Source organism: Corythoichthys intestinalis, chromosome 11, assembly GCF_030265065.1.
Source record: "Corythoichthys intestinalis isolate RoL2023-P3 chromosome 11, ASM3026506v1, whole genome shotgun sequence".
Taxonomy (NCBI): Eukaryota; Metazoa; Chordata; class Actinopteri; order Syngnathiformes; family Syngnathidae; genus Corythoichthys; species Corythoichthys intestinalis.
The window spans coordinates 39084703-39108094 of record NC_080405.1 but is presented as its reverse complement, the minus strand read 5'-3'; the positions used below and the strand labels follow the sequence as shown (position 1 = coordinate 39108094).

At 38.5% G+C, this 23392-nt stretch overlaps 1 protein-coding gene and 1 long non-coding RNA gene across 3 annotated transcripts; one reads left to right on the top strand and one right to left on the bottom strand.

Annotated features, from left to right (window-relative positions):
- Positions 1-8850: 8850 nt before the first annotated feature.
- LOC130923736 (protein lin-32-like) lies at positions 8851-9465 on the bottom strand. The gene has a single exon (XM_057849661.1). It carries the CDS (start codon positions 9463-9465, stop codon positions 8851-8853), a length of 615 nt encoding a protein of 204 aa, XP_057705644.1.
- A 1482-nt stretch (positions 9466-10947) lies between these two features.
- LOC130924387 (uncharacterized) lies at positions 10948-13539 on the top strand. Of its 2 annotated transcripts, none has more exons than XR_009064864.1 (3): positions 10948-11197; positions 12121-12602; positions 12929-13539. It is a non-coding gene; the product is annotated as an uncharacterized LOC130924387 (long non-coding RNA). The 2 variants fall into 2 exon arrangements; XR_009064865.1 differs by lacking the exon at positions 10948-11197 and having other exon boundaries at positions 11913-12476; positions 12551-12602; positions 12929-13538.
- The last annotated feature ends 9853 nt before the right edge of the window (positions 13540-23392 follow it).

Sequence of the window (23392 nt, the reverse complement as noted above, 5' to 3'; positions counted from 1 at the left end):
ATATACCAAATTTCATTGTGATCTATCCACAAATAATGGAGGAATAGCACAAAATTATAGTACACACACCAACTACAACTACAACATGATTAGTGAATAGACAGGCCTTCAATCTGTTTAAAAATAAATGAATAGATAAATCTTGCTGACATAACATTGTACGGAAACGGCAGTAAGTGGTTTTGGTGAGGTGGTTACAATCAAGTATAAATTAACAATATATTGTGGTCAGATTCATTTTTTAAATAGATCTGAATCCCGTGCATATCATACTTAGGTGTTCATTTGACACATTTAACGCCATCCACTCTTCGTGGACAAATTTTGTGTATTAATGACTGCACTTCAGCCTTCTACATGAGCCAAGATGACGACGTTATTACAGTTTTTTGGCATCAATTCAAGCATCTGACTGCTGAATCATCATGCTGGTTACAGGACCAAATAAATTAAGGAGAAAAAGGCCAGACTACGACTTTTCTATTTCCCCACCCCTCACAATCAAAGTGGTGATTGCCTGATTCAAGTGGTGATTGCCTGATTCCTGGAACTATATTTTTCGGCCCTTGGAATGGTACCAGTGGATGAGTCATTAGTCTCATATCTTACATTTGTGTGGACAAAAATGTAATCTTGCACTACCATACAGTGTACTTTATTTTGACAGTGACCTTAAATATCTGAAGCTCAGTTTAGCATTCATCTGAAACTGTGATAAAATATGTGCATGTATATATGTATATGGCAGAAAACACAAGACTGAAAAGGCAGTTTCTGCTCTAGTATTCCTCTTTAAAAGAAACTGCGACATATTAAGCCAAGACAACTGTTGTGTTTGATAGAACAATATGTTTATATGCTGCCATAGCAGATTCATGGCGCATTAAGCCCCAATACTATTTTTAATTTGTCCGTTTTACCCTTGAAATCCCCATTTACAGGCGTCGCGCAACCGCTTTTGTTTCAACCCAGCCATAAAACAAAGGTAATTAATTATATTTATTATTCAAAATGTCTGTCATTTTTAGCTTGGAATCACAAATTGATGTCTAATATATCGTTAAAAAAAAAAAAAAAAAACTTTAAAAAATTATTCACTCGCAAACAAACAAATTACGTCACAATGAAAAAAATGGTGTCTGCAAAAAAGTCAGATATCTACCTCATAATTATCGCTTAAATGTTTTTTTGTTACTGTCGCATTTTCTCCAATTTGTTAGAGGATAAATAATCGATCCAAACAAAAAAATTGAAAATCAGCGTTTAAAAGGGTAAATATATGAAAAAGAAATCTCTATTACTCTTTGATGTCTGCGATTTCTGCATCGCGACCCTTTTTATATTACCATGTTTGACCCATAAAATCCCCCAAAAATCCATCTGTGGCCATTCACAGCTGTGTCTTGACACTCAGTGATACATGCTACATGGAGTTTTTGGATCAAAACAAGGTAAGTACGCGATAATATCTGCTAATGTCATGCCGTCTTTAATTCTGCTCTTTCTTGCTCTCACTTCCAAATAGGGGTTCACTGTTTTAAATTTTTTTTAGGGCTGTCAAACGATTAAAAATTTTAATCGAGTTAATCACAGCTAAAAAATTAATTAATCTTAATTAATCACAATTCAAACCATCTATAAAATATGCCATATTTTTCAGTAAATTATTATTGGAATGGAAAGATAAGACACAAGGTGGATATATACATTTAACGTACTGTACATAAGTACTGTATTTGATTATTATAACAATAAATCAACAAGATGGCATTAACATTATTAACATTCTGTTAAAGCGATCATGGATAAAAAGACTTGTAGTTCTTAAAAGATAAATGTTAGTACAAGTTATAGAAATTTTATATTAAAACCCCTCTTAATGTTTTCTTTTTAATAAAAATTTCAAACAAAAAAGAAACTAGTAGCTCGCCATTGTTGATGTCAATAATTACACAGTGCTCATGGTGCTGAAACCCATAAAATCAGTGGCACCCAAGCGCCTGCAGAGGGCGACAAAACACCAAAAAACACAAGTAACAAATGGACATGACACTGTGCTGTCATTTTAATCTGTTTGAGCGGGACATGTGCATTAAATGCGTCAAATATTTTAATGTGATTAATTTAAAAAATCAGAAAACTGAGATTTTAAGCTTTTCAATGATGTATCAAACATGCATATCGGACAATTTTGAAAGTTGGCCAAATTGGAGGTCTCAAAGCGGAACTTCAAGTCACCTCAGTGTTTTCCGCCATATGTATACAAAATATTAAATATCTATCAGTCCAAAGAACTAGATTGCTAGTTACCTGTATGTATGAATGTCTGTCTGTCTATTCATTAGCGTTTGTACGGAGATGATGATGTTTAATGGTTACATATTCGAACGAATTGTCAATTAGCCTCTCGGAACGGCCCGTGATGGATGATAAAGCTGGCCACCCCTGTGTTAGGAGAGGTCATGTTCCTGCTTGACAGTTCTCCAGCCAGGGCTGAGTGAAAAACAATTTCCGTTTCTTGCGGCAAGATACTAAGCTCCCACAGAAGGTCATTACCTGACCACATTTCATTTCTCCTACTGATCACATCCAGCCGAACTGTTGATGATGCACACGGAAGCTTAGGCAGGTCCTCTTAATGATGCCTCTGTAGTATGTGTAAAGCTTGTTAGGGCAAACAGTGCTGGAGGTGAGGATGCGGAGCAAAATTCCTCGGAGGCCGAATAACATCACAGATGACAGCCTTTATTATGAACATCTCAAAAAAGGACAGCTGCCTAAAATAGAGAAAATCTGTGGCCGTGGCTGAGTTCCTCTTGGATCCTGACATGTCAGCAAGTTCCCTGCTATAGAAGTCCTCTGTGAGGAATGATATCAAGCTAGCGAATGACACAAAGGATATGGAGCATGAGGACGAGCAGGTAATCAGCTCCTCCAGTGATTTCGCCCCTCAAACAGAGGTCTCGGCCAATTTGACACACGGGCTTGTAGAAAGCACTTCTCACACTGGAAAAGTTCCAAGGCTTTTTCCTTCAGAGAGGCCTTTTCTCATTTGCCCTCACTATAGGCTATTAGTGGAGTAGGGAGAGCCACTTAAACTGTGACAGATAACCATGCAGCATCATTAGCTTTATTGGAGTCTCTCTATTTGCTTTTATTTTATGTGGATAGCGTTCTTCTGGTATGTATGTGTGCATGTGTGTTTGCACGTGCGTGTGCGTGCGTGCAATAATTTACCTTATTTAGCCATACAAACAAGGTCAGATTAGAAAAAAAAAACAATGTAAACAAATCTTACCTCATTGATGTAGCTCTTTGATATTTAACCCTTTTCATTCAAGGGAACCACATTTTGTTGGGTTGGAAAGGGCACTAAACACCTCATGATAAGATAAGATAAGATAAGATAAGATAAGATAAGATAAGATAAGATAAGAGATAGATAATCCTGTATTGATCTCTCATAGGGGAAATTCAGGCATTGCAGCAGCATCAAACGGAATACATTCAGATGTATAACGTATAGAGAAACTATAAAAACTATATAAAAGGTGTATACACATTACTTATAACTAAAATAAGTACAAGTGGAATCTAAAATGACTGCAGAGCGGCGCTATGTCAAAAACAAGAGTACCTGGCATTGTCCTTTGGTTTCATGTACATTTAATTGTGAGCACAGACCTCTGCTGTTGTAAAGTCTGATGGCAGTGGGCACAGGTAAGCAGCTATAGCGCTCACTTCTGCATCTACAGTGGGGCAAATAAGTATTTAGTCAACCACCAATTGTGCAAGTTCTCCTACTTGAAAATATTAGAGAGGCCTGTAATTGTCAACATGGGTAAACCGCAACCATAAGTCACAGAATGTAGAAGAAAAAAACCAACAGAAAATCACATTGTTTGATTTTTAAAGAGTTAAAAATTTCCATTACAGTGGAAAATAAGTATTTAGTCACCTACAAACAAGCAAGATTTCTGGCTGTCAAAGAGGTTTAACTTCTTCTAACGAGGTCTAACAAGGTTCCACTCATTACCTGTATTAGTGACACCTGTTTTAACTCATTATCAGTTAAAAGACACCTGTCCACAACTTCAGTCAGTCAGTCACATTCCAAACTCCACTATGGCGAAGACCAAAGAGGTGTCTAAGGACACCAGAGACAAAATTGTAGACCTGCACCAGGTTGGGAAGACTGAATCTGCAATAGGTAAAACGCTTGGTGTAAAGAAATCAACCGTGGGAGCAATTATTAGAAAATAGAAGACATACAAGACCACTGATAATCTCCCTCGATCTGGGGCTCCATGCAAGATCTCACCCCGTGGCGTCAAAATGATAACAAGAACGGTGAGCTAAAATCCTAGAGCCACATGGGGGGACCTAGTGAATGACCGACAGAGAGCTGGGACCACAGTAACAAAGGCTACTATCAGTAACACAATGCGCCGCCAGGGACTTAAATCTTACACTGCCAGATGTGTCCCCCTGCTTAAGCCAGTACACATCCAGGCCCATCTGTGGTTCGCTAGAGAGCATTTGGACGATCCAGAAGAGGACTGGGAAAATGTGTTATGGTCAGATGAAACCAAAATAGAACTTTTTGGTAGAAACACCAGTTCTCGTGTTTGGAGGAGAAAGAATACTGAATTGTATCCGAAGAACATCATACCCACTGTGAAGCATGTGGGTGGAAACATCATGCTTTGGGGCTATTTTTCTGCAAAGGGACCAGGACAACTGATCTGTGTAAAGGAAAGAATGAATCGAGAGATTTTGAGTGAAAATCTCCGTCCATCAGCAAGGGCATTGAAGATGAAACATGGCTGGGTCTTTCAGCATGACAATGATGCCAAACACACAGCCAGTGCAACAAAGGAGCGGCTTCGTAAGAAGCAGTTCAAGGTCCTGGAGTGGCCTAGCCAGTCTCCAGATCTCAACCCCATAGAAAATCTGTGGAGGGAGTTGAAAGTCCGTGTTGCCCAACGACAGCCCCAAAACATCATTGCTCTAGAGGAGATCTGCATGGAGGAATGGGCCAAAATACCAGCAACAGTGTGTGAAAAGCTTGTGAAGAGTTACAGAAAACGTTTGGCCTCCGTTATTGCCAACAAAGGGTACATAAAAAAATATTGCAATGAACTTTTGGTATTGACCAAATACTTATTTTCCACCATAATTTGTAAATACATTCTTTAAAACTCAAACAATGTGATTTTCTGTTGTTGTTTTTTTCCACATTCTGTCTCTCATGGTTGAGGTTTACCTATGTTGACAATTAGAGGCCTCTCTAATATTTTCAAGTGGGAGAACTTGCACAATGAGTGGTTGACTAAATCCTTATTTGCCCCACTGTATGTGGTATAAAGCGCTGGCTGAAATAGCTGCCCATTTGCCACATCTCGTCATGGAGAGGGTGAGAAGGATTATCCATGATGGCTTTGAATTTGATAATCATCCTCTTCTCAGCCACCGTTTTCAGACTACCTAACTTAAACCCCACCACAAAGCGGGCGTTGCTCACCAATTTATTAAGTCTGCCCACCTCACCTGAAGCCACTTCCCCAGCACACTACAGCGAAAAACAAGGTGCTGGCCACCACAGACTGGTAAAAACCTTTCAGTAGCCTACCATAGACTTTTAAATGATCTGTGTCTCCTCAGGAAAAACAAACAAAGAAGTAGAGCTATAATTCAACATCCATCGTAAATGCATAAACATCTTCAACAGGATGATCGCTGCCAATAAATAGTGACTGCTTATACAATGTGTTGTGCCAACATTGGAATCCACGGTCAATTTAAACTTTGCAGTTCAAATGAGGCCTCAATAATTTTCTGTGCAAGTGTCAAGAAACACGAAATTGATATTTAATAATAATAATTTTGTTCACATAAAATGTCATGATTTAATTACCATAATTTTCGGAATATAAGCCGCTATTTTTTCCCCCCTCATTTTTAGTCCTGCGGTTTATACTAGTAGTCCAGTGCGGCTTATTTGTTGATTTATTTGGTTAATAGGTCACACTTTATTTGACAGCGGCGTCAAAAGACTGCCATAAGACGGTCATAATTATGACATGACACTATCATGGGCATTAATGAATGCTTACGACCAATGTCATTCAGTGTCATCCGGCAAATTATGTCACTAACTCCTTTTATGTGCAGCTCGGATCTTTTACATCCATTCAAAAGTGAGAGAATTTGCCGGATGACACAAAATGACATCTGCCATAAACATTCATTAATGCTCATGGCAGTGTCATGTCATAATTATGATGGTCTTACGGCAGTCTTATCATGCCACTGTCAAATAAAGTGCTACCAACTAGCAATCAATGAAACAACTGGAACAGTAACTGAAGAAATAATGAGCACAGAACATGAATTTTAATTGTTATTTACATCAGTATCGATGCATTGCATGTTAGGAGGCATGTTGGACGACAGCAGTGTTTACAGCAGGTGCCAGCAGAGGTTGACTGTCTCCTCCAAGGGAGCAGTGATGGCTAAATGAAGCTTTGTAGCCAATTGGTTCAAAGCCTCTTGGTGGTTCATTTGGTCTTATGAGAGTCTCATGACGCCGCTGTCAAAAAAAGTGTTACAGGTTAATATCTTTTGTTGTAAGTACCCCATAATACAGTGAGGACAGCTGCGGCTTACAGTCCGGTGTGGCTAATCTATGAACAAATGCCGTTTTTGTTTTAAATTTGGTGATTGAGGGCTTATAGTCAAGTGTGCCTTATGGTCCGAAAATTAAGGTATCGATTTAATAAAAAATTAATTGCTGATTTTTGAACAACGTAATAAGAGTGTACTTGTGTGTTTTTGGTAACACTTTACAATATGGGTCCCTTAATTAACATTACTTAATGCATTTTTAGACAACAACTAATGTTTAAGTAACATTACAATAATTAATATAATTGCTTAGCTAACATTTATTAATATATTACTTAACATCAGTTAATGCATTAGCGAATGCATTAGCTAATGTATTAGTTAATGCATAACCAAACAGTAACTAATGGTTTGGTCAAATCAAAAAATATACAGGCCTATATAGGGTTAGGGTTTAGGGTTAGGGTTTGTAACTTAGCATTTATAATTTCTTAGTTAAGAGACACATGTGCTACACTTTACAATAAGGGTCCAAAAAGCATTCAGTAATGGTTAGTAAAGGATAGGGGGGGGGGGGGGTGGCTCAAGCATTTATAATTTCTCAGTTAAGGGACACATGTGCTACACTTTTACAATAAGGGTTCAAAAAACATTCAGTAATGGTTAATTAAGGTTAAGTAATACTTATAAGGTACGTTCACGTGAAATCAGACCATAATTAAGGTTAGGTTAGCAGCACCCAATGACTCACAGAGCAATGTTTCTCATTTTAAATAACATAATCACTTACTAGTACCAGTATACAATAATAACTATTTATTAATGCAGTAATGTATATGTGAATTAATGTTAAGTAACGTATTATATGTAATTATTCATTATAACCTAACCTTAAGGTATTATTTCACATGAACGTACCTCATAGGTATTACTTAACCTAAATTTACCATTACTGAATGTTTTTTTGGACCCTTATTGTAAAGTGTAGCACATGTGTACCTCAACTAAGAAATTAGAAATGCTTAAGTTAACAAACCCTAACCCTAAACCCTACCCTATATAGGCCTATACATATTTTTTATTTGACCAAACTATTAGTTACTGTCTGGTTATGCATTAACTAATGCATTAATTTATGCATTAACTAATGCATTAACTCATGTTAATTAATATATTAATAAATGTTGGATAAGCAATTATATTAATTATTGTAATGTTACTTAAACATTAGTTAGTCTTAAAATGCATTAACTAATGCATTAACTCATGTTAATTAATATATTAATAAATGTTAGATAAGGGATCAAATGAATTATTGTCATGTTACTTAAACAGGAGTTATTTTGGTTTAAAAATGCATTAACTAAATTTACCGTGTTACCATGTTTTTTGAGTGGCACTTTAAATCCAAGTTACCAATTTAGTTATTAACTCATTGGCAGCCATTGACAGCAGTAGACATATATCCATTTGAAGTGGTAGGGTTGAACTTTCATTCGCTGACACCCTCCCAGTTTAAATGAATAACTAATGCATTTAAATGTACAGCAGTGGGATGAAAATAACAACATTATTGCCATTGCCACTGAAAGAAAAGAAATACACATTAAGTTCCATATACAAAATCTCTGCAAGCCCCCCTTAATCCACTTTTATGACTTGTATGTCACCACTAAATCTATACTTGGATATTTTCATCCTTGATTTCAAGGTGCATACACAAAATAGCTTTACAATCTCTTTATTGTAGGGGGGAAAACAATCATAAATCCCATAATCACATAAATACCAAAATAATGTTTCACCAACAACATTGATGGTGGTTTAGCCTATGTAAAGTGTAAACAATGGCCTCTGAAAGCTCATTGTGCCAATGACAAAATTTTTATATATTGATTTTTAAGACTATTCAAAATTTTTTAATCAATCATTTATCCCTATTTGCTACACACTATATAGCAGCACATTATGAAGGATCGAGGACTTTAGGTAACTTTACAACACCGTCTTGACAGCTTATTTTAAAAGAATGATTTCACATTTATCACGTTTTGTTTATGTAGAACTTGTGTCCAGTTGCATCTTAAGCAGGTGAGATGAGGGTAGACAGTCACCAAAGTGATGTCATATTTTATCCAATAGTAACTTGTATTGATTTTTGTTTCCTTAAAAAAAAGAAAAACTGGCCAAAAGAAACATGAAACGTCAAGATCAAGATCAGATTTAAGGTCTCCCACTTTGACTTTCTTCAACGTCACTTAGATGAGAAGATTCTCCATCACTGCACTGGCAGGAGGTACTTTTATGGAGCTCGCTTTTAGGCCCGAGTATGAGGAGATGGGAAGACTCCCTGCGCTCTGTCCGTGGGTTCTGTTCCGGGATGAGAGTGTGGATCATGTTCCTCCGACAGGAGCTTTTGTCCGCAGAGGCCGGGTGGTGTTGGACCACGCCGGCCAGGAGCTCCGAGAGCTCGGTGATGTAAATCTGCGCCATTTGAAGCGTGTCGTATTTGGACAGTTTCTTTTCATTCTCCAGTGACGGAATGACGCTCCTCAATTCGTCGAAAGCTTTGTTGAGGCCGTGCATCCTTCTCCTCTCCCGGGCGTTGGCCGCCACCCTCCGGTGTCTGTGCGGGCCGCAATGGGAGGGTGTCTCTCCCGCCTCCGTGCGGCCGGTCTCGTGGATCTCCGTGGCGGATAGGCGGCTCGGCAACTCTGGCGCACGGTGCTCCTCTGCGTCTGTCGTCAAGGAAAAGACGCGCAATGAAGTAGGGCAAATCCAACTTTTGTGCTCCTCAGGATGCTGTGTCCAGCTCGGAAGCTCTGTTTTGGCGCTCATCGCTGCAATGTTGACAAGTTATTTGCCCTGCGACCTGCATGCAACTATTTATACAACCGCACCCCCCTTAGTTGATCCAACTCCCCCCTTCAGTGTCATTGACTCTTGACAGGTCTGCAGCAGACATGCCCCTCTGAGCCTGTCAAAGCAAATAAACAATGCGTCGTCTTTTTTGTCACTCATTTTCATTGTGAATTATTACGAGCCCCAGACATGACATGTAAGGGTAAAAAAAAACAAACAAAAAAAAAACACAAGCACTACACAAGCTACTACTGTACTTCGTGCGTACGAAGAAGTAGCTCGTGTGCACGAGTTAATAGTACGCACGAGTAAAACTTTTTAAAATTTTTTTAAGTGCAATTAATAATTGCATAATAATAATAATAATAATAATAATAATAATAATAATGCACGAGTTACGATTAAAAAACAAAAAACACTTGCAGGGAACTCATTTAATTCATTGGCTGCAATTAATATAAACGCAGTGGCCAGGAAAATAATCTTCCTGGAACTTGACCTTGCCTTTTTTTTTTTTTTTTTAACATTCATTCATTTTCAGATGAGTCAATATACAATTCGTGGCACTCCAAAATATTCCTCAATTTGAACTTTACAGGTTGATGTTTTTCCATTGCAGTGAGTTGATATAATAATAATTGCCAGGTGTAAGGGTATGACTCACACCGTGTGAGTCATGGATTGTAATTTATTTGCGATTGTCCAGCCGTTCAACAACAACAGTATGTAAAGCAACACTATGTACATTTTCATCCGTTATAAAATATTTTCATAAACATTTGTTATCATATGTTGACTGACAACTAATTGAATGACACTTCTTTTATATCTTGAGGGGTCTGTATTGCTTTCACAGGCACTAATTAATTTTGAGGAGGGTGGCAGGAACCCTGCCACACACAAAAAATACAAATGTGCTGACTGCTTTACAGCAGTAATCCCCAACCACATATAGTACTGATGTGTTCTAAGTGTTAACCTTTGCGTTGTTACCTCCTCTTTCACCTTAATTTAAAAAAAAAAAAAAAAAAAATCACCTTAATAAAAAATTTTTTTTTTAAAATGAAATGAAATGTTTGTTTTGTTCCTAGGGGGCGCTACACACATTTACGCATATTTTTATTTTTTTATTTATTTATTTATTTTGCATTTTATCAAAGTTTTCACCAGTGTTCACCTGGAGTTTGGTGAGTTTTGAAGCATGCTGAGGGGGTTAAAGTAGGGCTCAAAGCATGGGCGGGACAAAGAATGACTGCCAGTGGGCGCTACATAGTGTATTTGGAATTTGTCTTTACACGGTATGAAAGATTGCACCTGTCTTGACCTGCCTGCCGATTTTGGTGCATTTTGAAGCATTCTAAGGGGGTCAAATTGAGCTCAAAGGGGCTGCGGAACAAAGAATATCTACACTGTAAATGCTAACATTCAAATTAATTAAATGTGATAAGTGATCTAAACTCAATTTTCATCAACCTGTTGTGAACACTACTTTTAAATAAGTAAGTAGTAATTTGGGGTTGGAGAACTTGCTTAACTTGATATATCCCAGTTAAGTCAAATTAGAAAAAATAATTTCTTGTACCCAGTGTCCTTTGGGCGTTCTATCAGACATGCGCAGATCTGCCCTGCCCACTTTCGCGCTCTTTCCAACACCTTTCTCAGTTATTTTCGCCATTGTGGGTTTACTTGTCCTCAGTACACTGATTTGGTAAGTACATATTTTACTCTTTTGTAAACCGTCGATTTGTCTTGTTGTAGTGTAGTAGCCTGTGTGCTGCCAGGGAGGAGAAGTGTCAATTACATCAAATATCACCGCTAGCAAGCATGCTATATGACCGTGACAGGAACCTCATCATTTTCAGAAACAAATGTAGACTACAGTTTATGGTAGACTCCCATTTTATGCCGGCCGGCGTTTTGAATTCTTGACAGACGGGGCTCGTAATGTTTTTAGGCGATGGGAGAGGTTTTTAAAACCGATTTAAAACAGTTACCGAGCGGTTTTAAGTTAGCTAGACCGAGGGGAGGTTCGCTTCCTGTTTTAAAAATAAAAACACTAATTCTATCGTTAGCGGGTGTTTTATTTTGTGAAACTAACAGGAAGTGCCTTAATCACTACGGCTAGCTTGAGTAGCGCCGAATTTGCACGTTGTGGATCTAAACGGCTACTTTCTCACGTAAAAATGTTAGAAATGTCGATAAAGTGATTTATTTACAGAGTTAGTGCTAGAATTAAGTCAGCTTCAGCCTGTCTATTTCGGCTCAGGTAAGAGCTAAATGCACAGTCAGACCTTATGTGCGCCAACGTAATCGGTTCTTGCGTTGGAGCAGGGGTCCCCAAACTACGGCCCGCGGGCCGGCCGGATACGGCCCGCCTCCACAATTGGTCCGGCCCCCTGAACCCCCCCCCCCCCCCCCCAATAGTGTTATTATTTCCTGGCTTTTTTCTGTGAAGAACCCAGACAGGGTTATTTGGTTATTATCTATTTAATTAATTGTGTTATTATTATTCATTATTGTATGATATTATATTATGTTATAATTATTTTTATTTTATTTTGTTCCAAGAAGAATTCAGAAAGGGTTATTTAATTATGGCTTTCTGAAAAACAATAATTTTTTTACATTTAGGCACTGCTGCAATCGTCACACTTTTTCTGTTACAAACTGACCCGGCCCCTCATCAGAGAAGGGAAAAGTCATGTGGCCTTCACAGGAAAAGGTTTGGGGACCCCTGCTTTAGAGTGTTTGTCATCTGCCCTTCCATTTGCTTTTCTTCATGTGCAGTGCTCCCCCTCCATGTTTGATCAAACTGCACTGATAATTTGAAATTGTTTTAAAATGCATTAATCGCAAAAATCAGAGGACTAGATCACATTTCCCCCTGTTATTTCACCACTTTAACTTTGGTCTAACCTAATATAGGAATACAGATAGAAAGAGTGCAGAGATCACACTCGACGCCATAACAACCTGGTGTGTTTAAGGTTGGTCATTTATGTGCCTATATTTTGAAATTGTTGCCTTAATTTTGTGTTCTTTTTCACCATCCCCCAATCAGGCTGAAGCAAATGGTCAAAAGTCCACACATACCTCAGTCTCAGCAATTACAGGTATGTTTCATACACTGATCAATGAATCATTTAATATTTGTATTTGTTTCATGGGTTGGGATAACAAACATGCATTAATGTTTTTACAGATGGATTAAGAAATTAATTGTACATCTCAATTTGAATGTTCAAAAATAATCAATTACGTTAATTTAAAAATAACTCATTGTTAAACATTTTAGTTTGTGAATATTAAAATAATTTATTGCAGATTTTAATTTGTGATTAAAAATAATTGGACATTTTAATTTGTGACTGTTAAGAAAAAATTTAACTTTTTTTTTTTCTAACAAGTTCTCAATGCTGAAATTATCATGTCTTTTCAGGTCAACCAAAGCAGTATTCTCTAATGCAGTGGACTTGCAAGTACTGCACATTTTCTGCTGAAAAGAGCCTACTTGCTTAAGCATTACCGCTTAAAACATGGATACCACACTCGGACATCCCTACTCCCATGTCTTCATAAGGACTGCCTCTGCACATTTAAATCTTTTAATGCACTCAAAGTACACCTATCGACATGGCACTCTCAAAAAGATGCAGGCAAAAGTGGAGAAACTGCATTTGACCGTCAGTTGTGCAACTTTGTGGAGCCCTGCTCAGAAGCAGACTTCTTTACCCATTTGCGAGGACATCTTAAGCTGAGGCAAATGGTTACTTGCCCATATCAAGACTAACTTTCAGAGCAGTATTTATTCGACCTTCACTGCACACAAAAGCAAAGAAATGTGAAATGTGTTTGAGCCATAGTGTGGGTAGGACATTTGTGTCTAAATCATTCAATCCCAATAAAAGTTGCTTTAATAAAAAAAAACTTATTTTTAATCAAAGAAAAAGAACCTTTTGCAAAAATATATTTTTTTGAAAATATATATATTTTTAAATATATATTTTTTTTATTGACGTGTCACTTTTTTTTTTAAAGGAAAAAGTTTAAAACTTTTTTTTTAAAGTGGAAAAAGTTTTGAACGCATTTCTTTTTTTCTTTTTGAAGTGGAAAAGGTTTTAAAGGCACTTTTTTTTCCGATTGAATCATTTTGACACAAAGATACGACTTCAACGCTACTTCCGACATGTTTGAGTGGCAGGTGACTACACCAATGGCATAAAAGAATGACTAATGGCCACCAGGGCTCCATCGAGCCATCGGACTCTGCTCGAGTCCAAGCCGAAAATAGGGCACTGGTACGGGGGGGGTGACATCGGCATCTCACCGGAGTGCCCGCGCTGGTATGGTGCGCTGCTGCTTAATGTGATTCAAGAGGGGAACTTCACCCACTGCCCTGACGTGACGGTTGGCAATCGGGGTCCAACCGCAGTGTCGCGACGCGCCGGTATGGGAGTGGCCGACGAGTGGCCCGACACTAGCCTGCCCAGTAGCCCGCGCCGGGAGCCCCGTCGCTTCAGCTTTGAATGAGTTTCGTGTCAGTCGCGGGCCGTCTACTCAACAGCCGGCCTCCGCGCCGGGGTAGTGATATCGGGGTCCGCCAGTGTGCCGCAACAGGGCACCGTACCATCGCCGGCACACCGGTGAGATGCCGATGTCACACCCCCGTACCGGTGCCCTATTTTCGGCTTGGACTCGAGCAGAGTCCGATGGCTGGATGGAGCCCTGGTGGCCATTATTTTTGCTTCCTGCTTTTATGCCATTGGCGTAATCACCTGCCACTCAAACATGTCAGAAGTAGCGTTGAAGTTGGATCTTCGTGTCTAAATGATTCAACCGAAAAAAAGTGCCTTCAAAACTTTTTCCACTTCAAAAAAAAAAGTGCCTTCAAAACTTTTTCCACCTTAAAAAAAAAGGTTTCTCAGGTGTATAACTCCAGTACACGTTTTGCATTTACTCTTTTAGTGATGTGAAAAAAACAAAGTATCTTGTTTACTGTTTCAGGTGTTAAAGTGAAATTTGAATTTGAACTGAGTTGTGTGTTTTAAAAAGAGTTCTGTATTTTTATGTTTATTTTATCACTGCTGCACAGTTTAAACCGTGGCACAATGTTGATTGTAGTTCCAGTTTTGATCACTAATATTGTTGGAGAAATCAGAACTGTTAGCTTTACCAGAGCTCAAGCTCATGTTGTAATGGGAAACTAGTTTGACGCCATGTCTTCAATGCTGAGTTAATGTCCTGAAATTATGATAATAGGATCTCGCCTGTTAGTCTTTGGAAATTACAGGATAGGAGTGGACATTGATGCAGTTCAGGTATTATTCAGTAATTTCTGTAGCAAAAGGTTATTTTAGGTACTTATACTTTATATGAGGTGCAAAATGTTTGCAAAAGTAGGTTTATAATTAATCCACTGATTGTTCATTGATACTGAGCGTTAACCAAACACCGTTCAGCCTGCCAGGAGCCAGTGTCTCTCATTAAATGCACTTTTGAGCATTTTAAAGTAAATTTTAATTCCATTGAATTAATCCAATGAGTGTTCTTCATTTATTGTGTTTTGGGGGTCATTACTGTTAGATAATGTGTTTTTAATGAAATTAGTATGTGCAGATGTAATTTCTATTGTGGAATTCTTTTAGGTCAAGAAAATTAAGTTGACCTGAATATGATGGGAGTACTGTGCACTCAAAATAAACAAGTTACTGTAATCCAGTTATTTTAGTTAGTTTGAGTACTGCCAACTCAATAAAAACAAGTGACTATAATCCAAATTTTTTAAGTTAATTTGAGTACTGCCAACTCACAATAATTAAGTTAATCAAATCTAATTCATCTAAGTCAACATAAATTAATTTTTTTAAGGCAGCAAGTTTGCATATATTTTTTTAGTAAAGTCAACTTTTAATATTTTACAGTGTATAATTTGTCTTTACACGCTATGAAAGATTGCACCTGTCTTGACCTGCCTGCCGATTTTGGTGCATTTTGAAGCATTCTAAGGGGGTCAAATTGAGCTCAAAGGGGCTGCGGAACAAAGAATATCTATAATAATAATAATTAGGCTCGATTGTATGACGTGGCACTCGCGAGGTTTCCGCCCCTATCGCCATGTTGGAAGCAGGAAGTTTGGTGTCAGAACTCTGGGAAACATAAACAGTGAGGCATTTCGACTCAAGTCGCTCTTTAAAAATGATTGGAAATTATTGTTCGGTAAAGAATTGCAACAACCGATCGAATAGAAAAGAGAATGTACAGCTCGATGGAACCACATTGAGTTTCTTCCGGATCCCTACATGGAGAAAAGGCGAGGGAAAGCTCATATCTGAACTTACCAAACATCGAAGAATGACATGGGTTGCCTCGATCAGAAGGAAGGGCATAACGTTTGATTCTCCAGTTACACACAGAGTTTGCTCTATGCACTTCAACTCCGGTAAGTTAATTTAGTTTGTCTACGCAAATTTCGGTAACTTTATGCCCTAAGGCGGCCTGTTGTTAGCTATAGCTACAGCTAAACAACTAGCATGCATACATGTGCATTGTCTCCATAAGACATAATTCCTGTCGTTTCTAAATGAAAAAGCTGTAACATGTTGCCGTGAGATAGTGGCAAAGAATTTGTACACAGGCTACATTGTCTGCAACAAATCTGTTTTCTAAAACACAGCATTGATTTGTCACTTAACTATCACAGCTCACCACAACACAAATTTAGATGTTCATGACAATGAAAATGTAAACACACATTGCCTACCTTTGCAAGAACGATGGTGTTGCCGTTTGCTACGGTCATAATGTGCAGGTCCTGCACCGATCCGCAGCAAAACTGTTCTTAGCTTTGTAGCGATTTGTAGTTTCGAAATTGCTGATGAGTGTAGTAACTTACACTAAATACAGCACGATGTCCATTTCGCGTAGTGGTGGAAGCTTGTCGACATCTTTATTCCCTTTGTGTTCGGCTTGTTCGTAAGGGTCAACATTGTTCACATCCTTAAGTTTGCTCACATATCTGTCCTTTGCCGTGGTAACAAGTTTGTCTCTGTATCGAACTGGCAAGTTTTCCTTACTTTTTTCCATCTTTGGCACTCGTAGTTGAATTGTATTTACCGTTAAGTTTAAATGTCCCGTGATGCAGACGTGCTTCCAATATGGCTACGTTGTCGCAAATATCACCTGATCCCGTGTTGCTGTGATGTAAACGCTCGAGCCTAATGAAACCGAGGAACCACAATAGGTTACCTAAAAAAAACATCGTCACCTGCATGTCCATACTGTTCAGTTATGGATGTGTTCTAAGTCAAATAAAATCAAATCAACTTTTATTTGTTTAGACCAAATCACAACAACAGTTATCTCAAGGAGAAAACAAAACATGTTTTAAGGTGCAGTAGCCCTCCACTGGATTTCGACCTACTTGAGCATTGTAGACCCCCACCCCCAAGGTAAGACTAACCCACCCACACCTGGCATCCTGGTAACACCACTTAAAAACTATAATAAGAGTTACAGAATTCAAATATTGAACATTTGGACATGTATTTAAATCACCCATAAAGCTTACAGAGCGTTTTAGGTTCGTCCTGTAGCCCCATGTTTCCAACTTTTTGTAAGTTAAGTATATGGAAACACGCCCCAAATAACTAGAGGAAAACGTAGACAAAAGGAGCATGCTTACAAAAGCAAGCTCATTTCAAACAGATAAAACCATTGGGAAAAGATTGGCAAAAGGAAAAGGTTGTTAGTTTGATTGGCAAGTGTCTGTCATGGCAGTTTCTGAAAAAAAGATTCGGATGTATTTCTCATGCTTTTTAATTGGCCTCAGAGACGGGTTTGTTCTCAAACAAACGGTAAACAGTATTTGCAGAAGAATAATAAAAGGAACAGATGGAAGGCATAGGGCCTAGACAGGTGTGTCGATAGTAAAGTCAAGATAACTGATAAGTAAAGCCATTTATGGATCATTAAACATATCATACACCCATGAAGTACTGTAGGGAATAAGAATAAAATGTCTGTCAAATTTCTATACTCTGCTATCCTTGATTTTTCTATTTTAATTGCAGTTTGATAGTTGCTAAACTGGGTACGGATTAATCTTTAACATCTTAACGGCATTTTACCTCATTCTCGAGTTTGGTTGAAGTGGCCTGCTAACTAGCATAGTCATAACACATAAATACAGTGGGGCAAATAAGTATTTAGTCAACCACTAATTGTGCAAGTTTTCCCACTTGAAAATATTAAAGAGGCCTGTAATTGTCAACATAGGTAAACCTCAACCATGAGAGACAGAATGTGAAAAAAAAACAGAATATCACTGTGTTTGATTTTTAAAGAATTTATTTGCACATCATGGTGGAAAATAAGTATTTGGTCAAAACCAAAACCAAAAGGTCATCTCAATACTTTGTTATGAACCCTTTGTTGCCAATAACGGAGGCCAAACATTTTCTGTAACTCTTCACAAGCTTTTCACACACTGTTGCTGGTATTCTGGCCCATTCCTGCATGCAGATCTCCTCTAGAGCAGTGATGTTTTGGGGCTGTCGTTGGGCAACGCGGACTTTCAACTCCCTCCACAGATTTACTATGGGGTTGAGATCTGGAGACTGGCTAGGCCACTCCAGGACCTTGAAATGCTTATTACGAAGCCACTCCTTTGTTGCCCTGGCTGTGTGTTTGGGATCATTGTCATGCTGAAAGACCCAGCCACGTGTCATCTTCAATGTCCTTGCTGATGGAAGGAGATTTTCACTCAAAAGCTCTCAATACATGGCCCCGTTCATTCTTTCCTTTACACAGATCAGTCGTCCTGGTCCCTTTGCAGAAAAACAGCCCCAAAGCATGATGTTTCCACCCCCATGCTTCACAGTGTGTATGGTGTTCTTCGGGTTCAATTCAGTATTCTTTCTCCTCCAAACACGAGAACCTGTGTTTCTACCAAAAAGTTCTATTTTGGTTTCATCTGATTGTAACACATTCTCCCAGTCCTCTTCTGGATCATCCAAATGCTCTCTAGCGAATCGCAGATGGGCCTGGACGTGTACTGGCTTCAGCAGGGGGACACGTCTGGCAGTGCAGGATTTGAGTCCCTGGCGGCGCATTGTGTTACTGATAGTAGCCTTTGTTACTGTGGTCCCAGCTCTCTGTAGGTCATTCACTAGGTCCCCCCGTGTGGTTCTCGGATTTTTGCTCACCGTTCTTGTTATCATTTTGACGCCACGGGGTGAGATCTTGCATGGAGCCCCAGATCGAGGGAGATTATCAGTGATCTTGTATGTCTTCCATTTTCTAATAATTGCTCCCACTGTTGATTTCTTCACACCAAGTGTTTTACCTATTGCAGATTCAGTCTTCCCAGCCTGGTGCAGGTCTACAATTTTGTCTCTGGTGTCGTGCGACAGTGCTTTGGTCTTGGCCATAGTGGAGTTTGGAGTGTGACTGACTGACTGAGGTGGTGGGCAGGTGTCTTTTATTCCGATAATGAGTTAAAACAGGTGTCATTAATACAGGTAACGAGTGGAGCCTTGTTAGACCTCGTTAGAAGAAGTTAGACCTCTTTGACAGCCAGAAATCTTGCTTGTTTGTAGGTAGACTTATTTTCCACTCTAATTTGGAAATTAATTCTTTAAAAGTCAAACAATGTGATTTTCTGTTTTTTTGCCACATTCTGTCTCTCATGGTTGAGGTTTACCCATGTTGACAATTACAGGCCTCTCTAATCTTTTCAGTAGGAGAACTTGCACAATTGGTGGTTGACTAAATATGTATTTGCCCCACTGTAAGTATCAGTGAATATTATTTTTCAATTTTTTTGCTTTCCCTTTGGAGTCTCAATGAAACTTCATTACATATTGCTGCAGCAGGACTTCAGCGTCCATTGCACAGAAAATAGTGTGATCCACACAAATGTTTCGCTTTTGTATAATAAATGTTCTTGTAGCTGATTGGCTCGTCATACAACCTTTAAATTGGAAAAAAGACATGGTCCTGTTCTATTACACTGCTCTGACATTACAATTATTTTTGTGTTTGCTGTTTGAGTTGCCATAAAACTGTTTTATGTCATCATGCACAGACTTCTGACAAAGGGGTACAAACGGAAAAGGACAAATAGATATATTGCCAACCATTTTTCATAGTGTCTTTGCTGACAAATCAGCCTGGCTGGATATCTGTGCACAGTGCTCTGTTGAGTGTCCATAGTAAAGATCCAGTATACAATTGAGAGGTAAACACCAAAAAATAAATTCCGTTCTGAAGCCAGTGTGCCTATCATCTGTTGTCCCCTGGCACCTCAACACAGGACAAGTCGCCCACGTCTCCCATATGCCGTTCACCGAGGCAACTCAGCTTTCACGCCGACGCGATGCGCTGTGACACAAGAGCTAATGCCTCATTAGGTCATCAATTACAACTAAGGAACCTCCTCAGCACCGGCGCCCAACATCAGACGTGTTTGCGACGATGCATACTTGAACAAATTTAGCATCTCTCTTTCTCTTCTGCTGTTTGTGTGACAAGCATGACTAAGCACCAGTAGAGAAAATCACCGTGACCTGCCTCGGCTGCCAGCAGAGTAATGAGGCCTGCTTTTAGTTGAATAAATTGGCACACTCCGTCCCGGGGTGTCCATTCAATTGGGGGCTGCATGAATATTTCATTCCTTCAGCCCCACTGGCAGAGCAACAGCCTGCAGCCCTGCGCACTGCCTTAAAAAAATGCAGCCACACTTCCCATCTGGTGCGGGGCCGAGCAGGGAGGTGTGAGGAACGTTTTGAAGGTCAACGCCTTTTGACCTCCTGCAGGGGAGACACTGATGCCTCCCAGCAGGTACCAACAGGGAGGGGATGCACGCCAACACTGTTGCAACGCTCAGTGGAGCAAGATGAGGCAGAGACTGCATGAAACTATCAAAATTTATCTGTCAAATGAGTTAACTTGCTTAGACTCTAGTACCCAATTAAAGGAGTATTGCTTAACAATTTGAAAGAAAGACACAAGAAAGATCCTTTGGAAAATGGGGTGTTTAAAGATCAGGAATGTTAAGTATCTTGACATGAAATGTTGAATGTCTGTTATGTAACATCCGCACCATCATCATAATGTGATTTTACAAGTCCATATTAATTGTGTCTGTTACCGAGAAGAACTACATAATAATCTCTAGATTTTTTTTTTCTTAAATATACCGTAATATTTCGCACTATAAGCCACTGACTATAAGCCGCCAGCCCGCCACCCATAAAATTTGACACGTATACGGCATTTGTTCATAGAAAAGCCGCACTGGACTATACGCTGCAGCTGGCCTTATTTCTTCAGTTACTGTTCTAGTTGTTTCATTAATTGCTACTTATGGTATTTGGTAATACTTTCACAGTGGCACCGTAAGACTGTCATTAGACAATTACCATATTGGCCCGAATATAAGACGGTGCTTTTTGCATTGAAATAAGACTGAAAAAGTGGGAGTCGTCTTATATTCAGGGTCTAGACATTATACCCATTCACGACGCTAGATGGCGCCAGATATCAATTTAGCGAATGCTGAACTTGAGGAGTAATGTTCTGTCATGACAGAGCTCAGCTACTCTCAAGTTTAACCAGTTTGCATTATTTTATTGCAATGTTTTTCCTTATTTGATTTGTTTCAAGACTACAGTTACAGTTAGACCTCAATTTGATGGTTAATGCAGCTACTGCAATTTTGTTGTTTTATCACAATAGATTGGTTTATTTACATTTCAAAAACCAAAAGCCATTCATTTACAAATGTGATTGCACTTTAGTTTACATATTTAAAGATATTGAGATTTGAATGAGGCAAAATAACAGGCTTTTTCAGTCAAATATATTGTTATAATCATTTGTTTCAGATGTATTGTAATTATTTTCCATATAAAAATTAATTTGGTGTTCAAAAAGTCTTTTTTTAAACTTGAGTCTTGAAAAAGAGGGGGTCGTCTTTTAATCAGGGCCGTCTTATATTCGGGCCAATACGGTATAATTATGACATGACAATGTAACGAGCATTAATGAATGCTTATAACAGATGTCATTTAGTGTTATCCTGCAAATGATCTCACTTATGAATGGATGTACAGTAAAAGATCCAAGCTTGACATAAATGAGTTAGTGACATCGTTTCCCGGATGACAATTGATGAAATCTGTCATAAGCATTCAGTAATGCCCCTGATAGTGTTATGTCATAATTATGACGGTCTTATGACATTCTTATGACGCCGCTGTCAAATTAAGTGTTACCTAGTATTAACCCAAATAAATCAACTAATAAGCCGCCCTGGACTATAAGCCGCGGGATTCAAAATTAAGGAAAAAAGTAGCGGCTTATAGTCCGAATATTACGGTATGCCTTATTCATTAAAATACCCATAATTACCTTCTTAAATTGTGGTAGCTCTCCAGAAAGAATTAGTGAATGTTAGTTTCAGATTGTTGTCTTAACTCTTTAAGTGCCTGCAACAAGCAACATTGCTGATTTTAACAAGCCAGAGCTGCAAATAAGAGACCTATTGTAGTTACTACTTTGCACCAAAGGAAGACAGACATCCACCACTTCAACCTGAACATCATTTTTGGGTGTATTTTAATTCATGTTTTTGTAGTTTCTAGCCTTTGAAAGCACCCCTGGTCAAGCAGATAAGGGAGCAGTGGTTGGAGTAGAATTCTACCGAGAAAATATTTTACCGTTGACAAAGTACTTCGTCAAGTCACGGCTTCTGAAGAGGAATATTCCCCCTCTTCTCAGAAAGTGACACTGTGTCCGTCCGTAGCGGCAGCGAGTCCGTGCGGCATGACCGTCAACAAGCAGCATATATTAGAGATAGTGCCTTGATTCACCGTGTTTGGAATGGCAGGAGTTACAGCCAATTGAAAAAGTGATACTAAACTTTTTTTTGTTTTTTTTTTCATTTTAAACTGTGGCGCCCAAAGGTTTAAGTTCACAATTTGACGCTCATTTGTTAACACTTTAATGCAGGGGTCACCAAACTACAGCCCACGTTTGGTCCGGCCCCCTGAATATTTTTTTGTCTTTTTCAATAGTGTTTTTATTTCCTGGCATTTTCTGTAAAGAATAATTAATTAATAGTGTTATTATATTATATTATATTATATGTAGGGCTGTCAAACGATTAAATTTTTTAATTGAGTTAATTACAGCTTAAAAATTAATTAGTCGTAATTAATCGCAATTAATCGCAATTCAAACCATCTAAAAAATATGCCATATTTTTCTGTAAATTATATACAGTACTGTTCAAAAGTTTTAGGCAGGACACCTGCCTAAAACTTTTGCATAGTACTGTATATTTTTATTATATTATGTATATACAGGATATACTGTATGCATATATTTTCCCCAAGTGGAAGCTTCCATGATCCTAATAAATTTAATAATTAAAAATAAAAAAACTACAGTACCGTGCAAAATTTTAGGCAGGTGTCCTGCCTAAAACTTTTGCACAGTACTGTATATATTCTGTAAAATAAATTGTTGGAATGGAAAGATAAGACACAAGATGGATATATACTGTACATTCAATATACGGTACATAAGGACTGTAGTGGGCATTTCACTCTACTGTCATTTAAATCTGTCTATGCTGTCCTCACTCCGAAGCGTCTACTTTTTCCAAAGCTAGACAGCTAGTGAACGACGCCTTAATAATCAGACTTCTTCCTTTTTCATCTGATTTATTAATAAAATGGCCTCAAACCATTGTCCTCTTTAGACCGTCGCAAAACTACAAAAAATATAAGTACACAAGCATTGCATTAGCAACAACGTTAGCTTTGCACGCTATACAGGTTCACTAAACATAAACAAAAAGCGTCTCATACAAAAAATATAACATTTCGCTTACTAACAT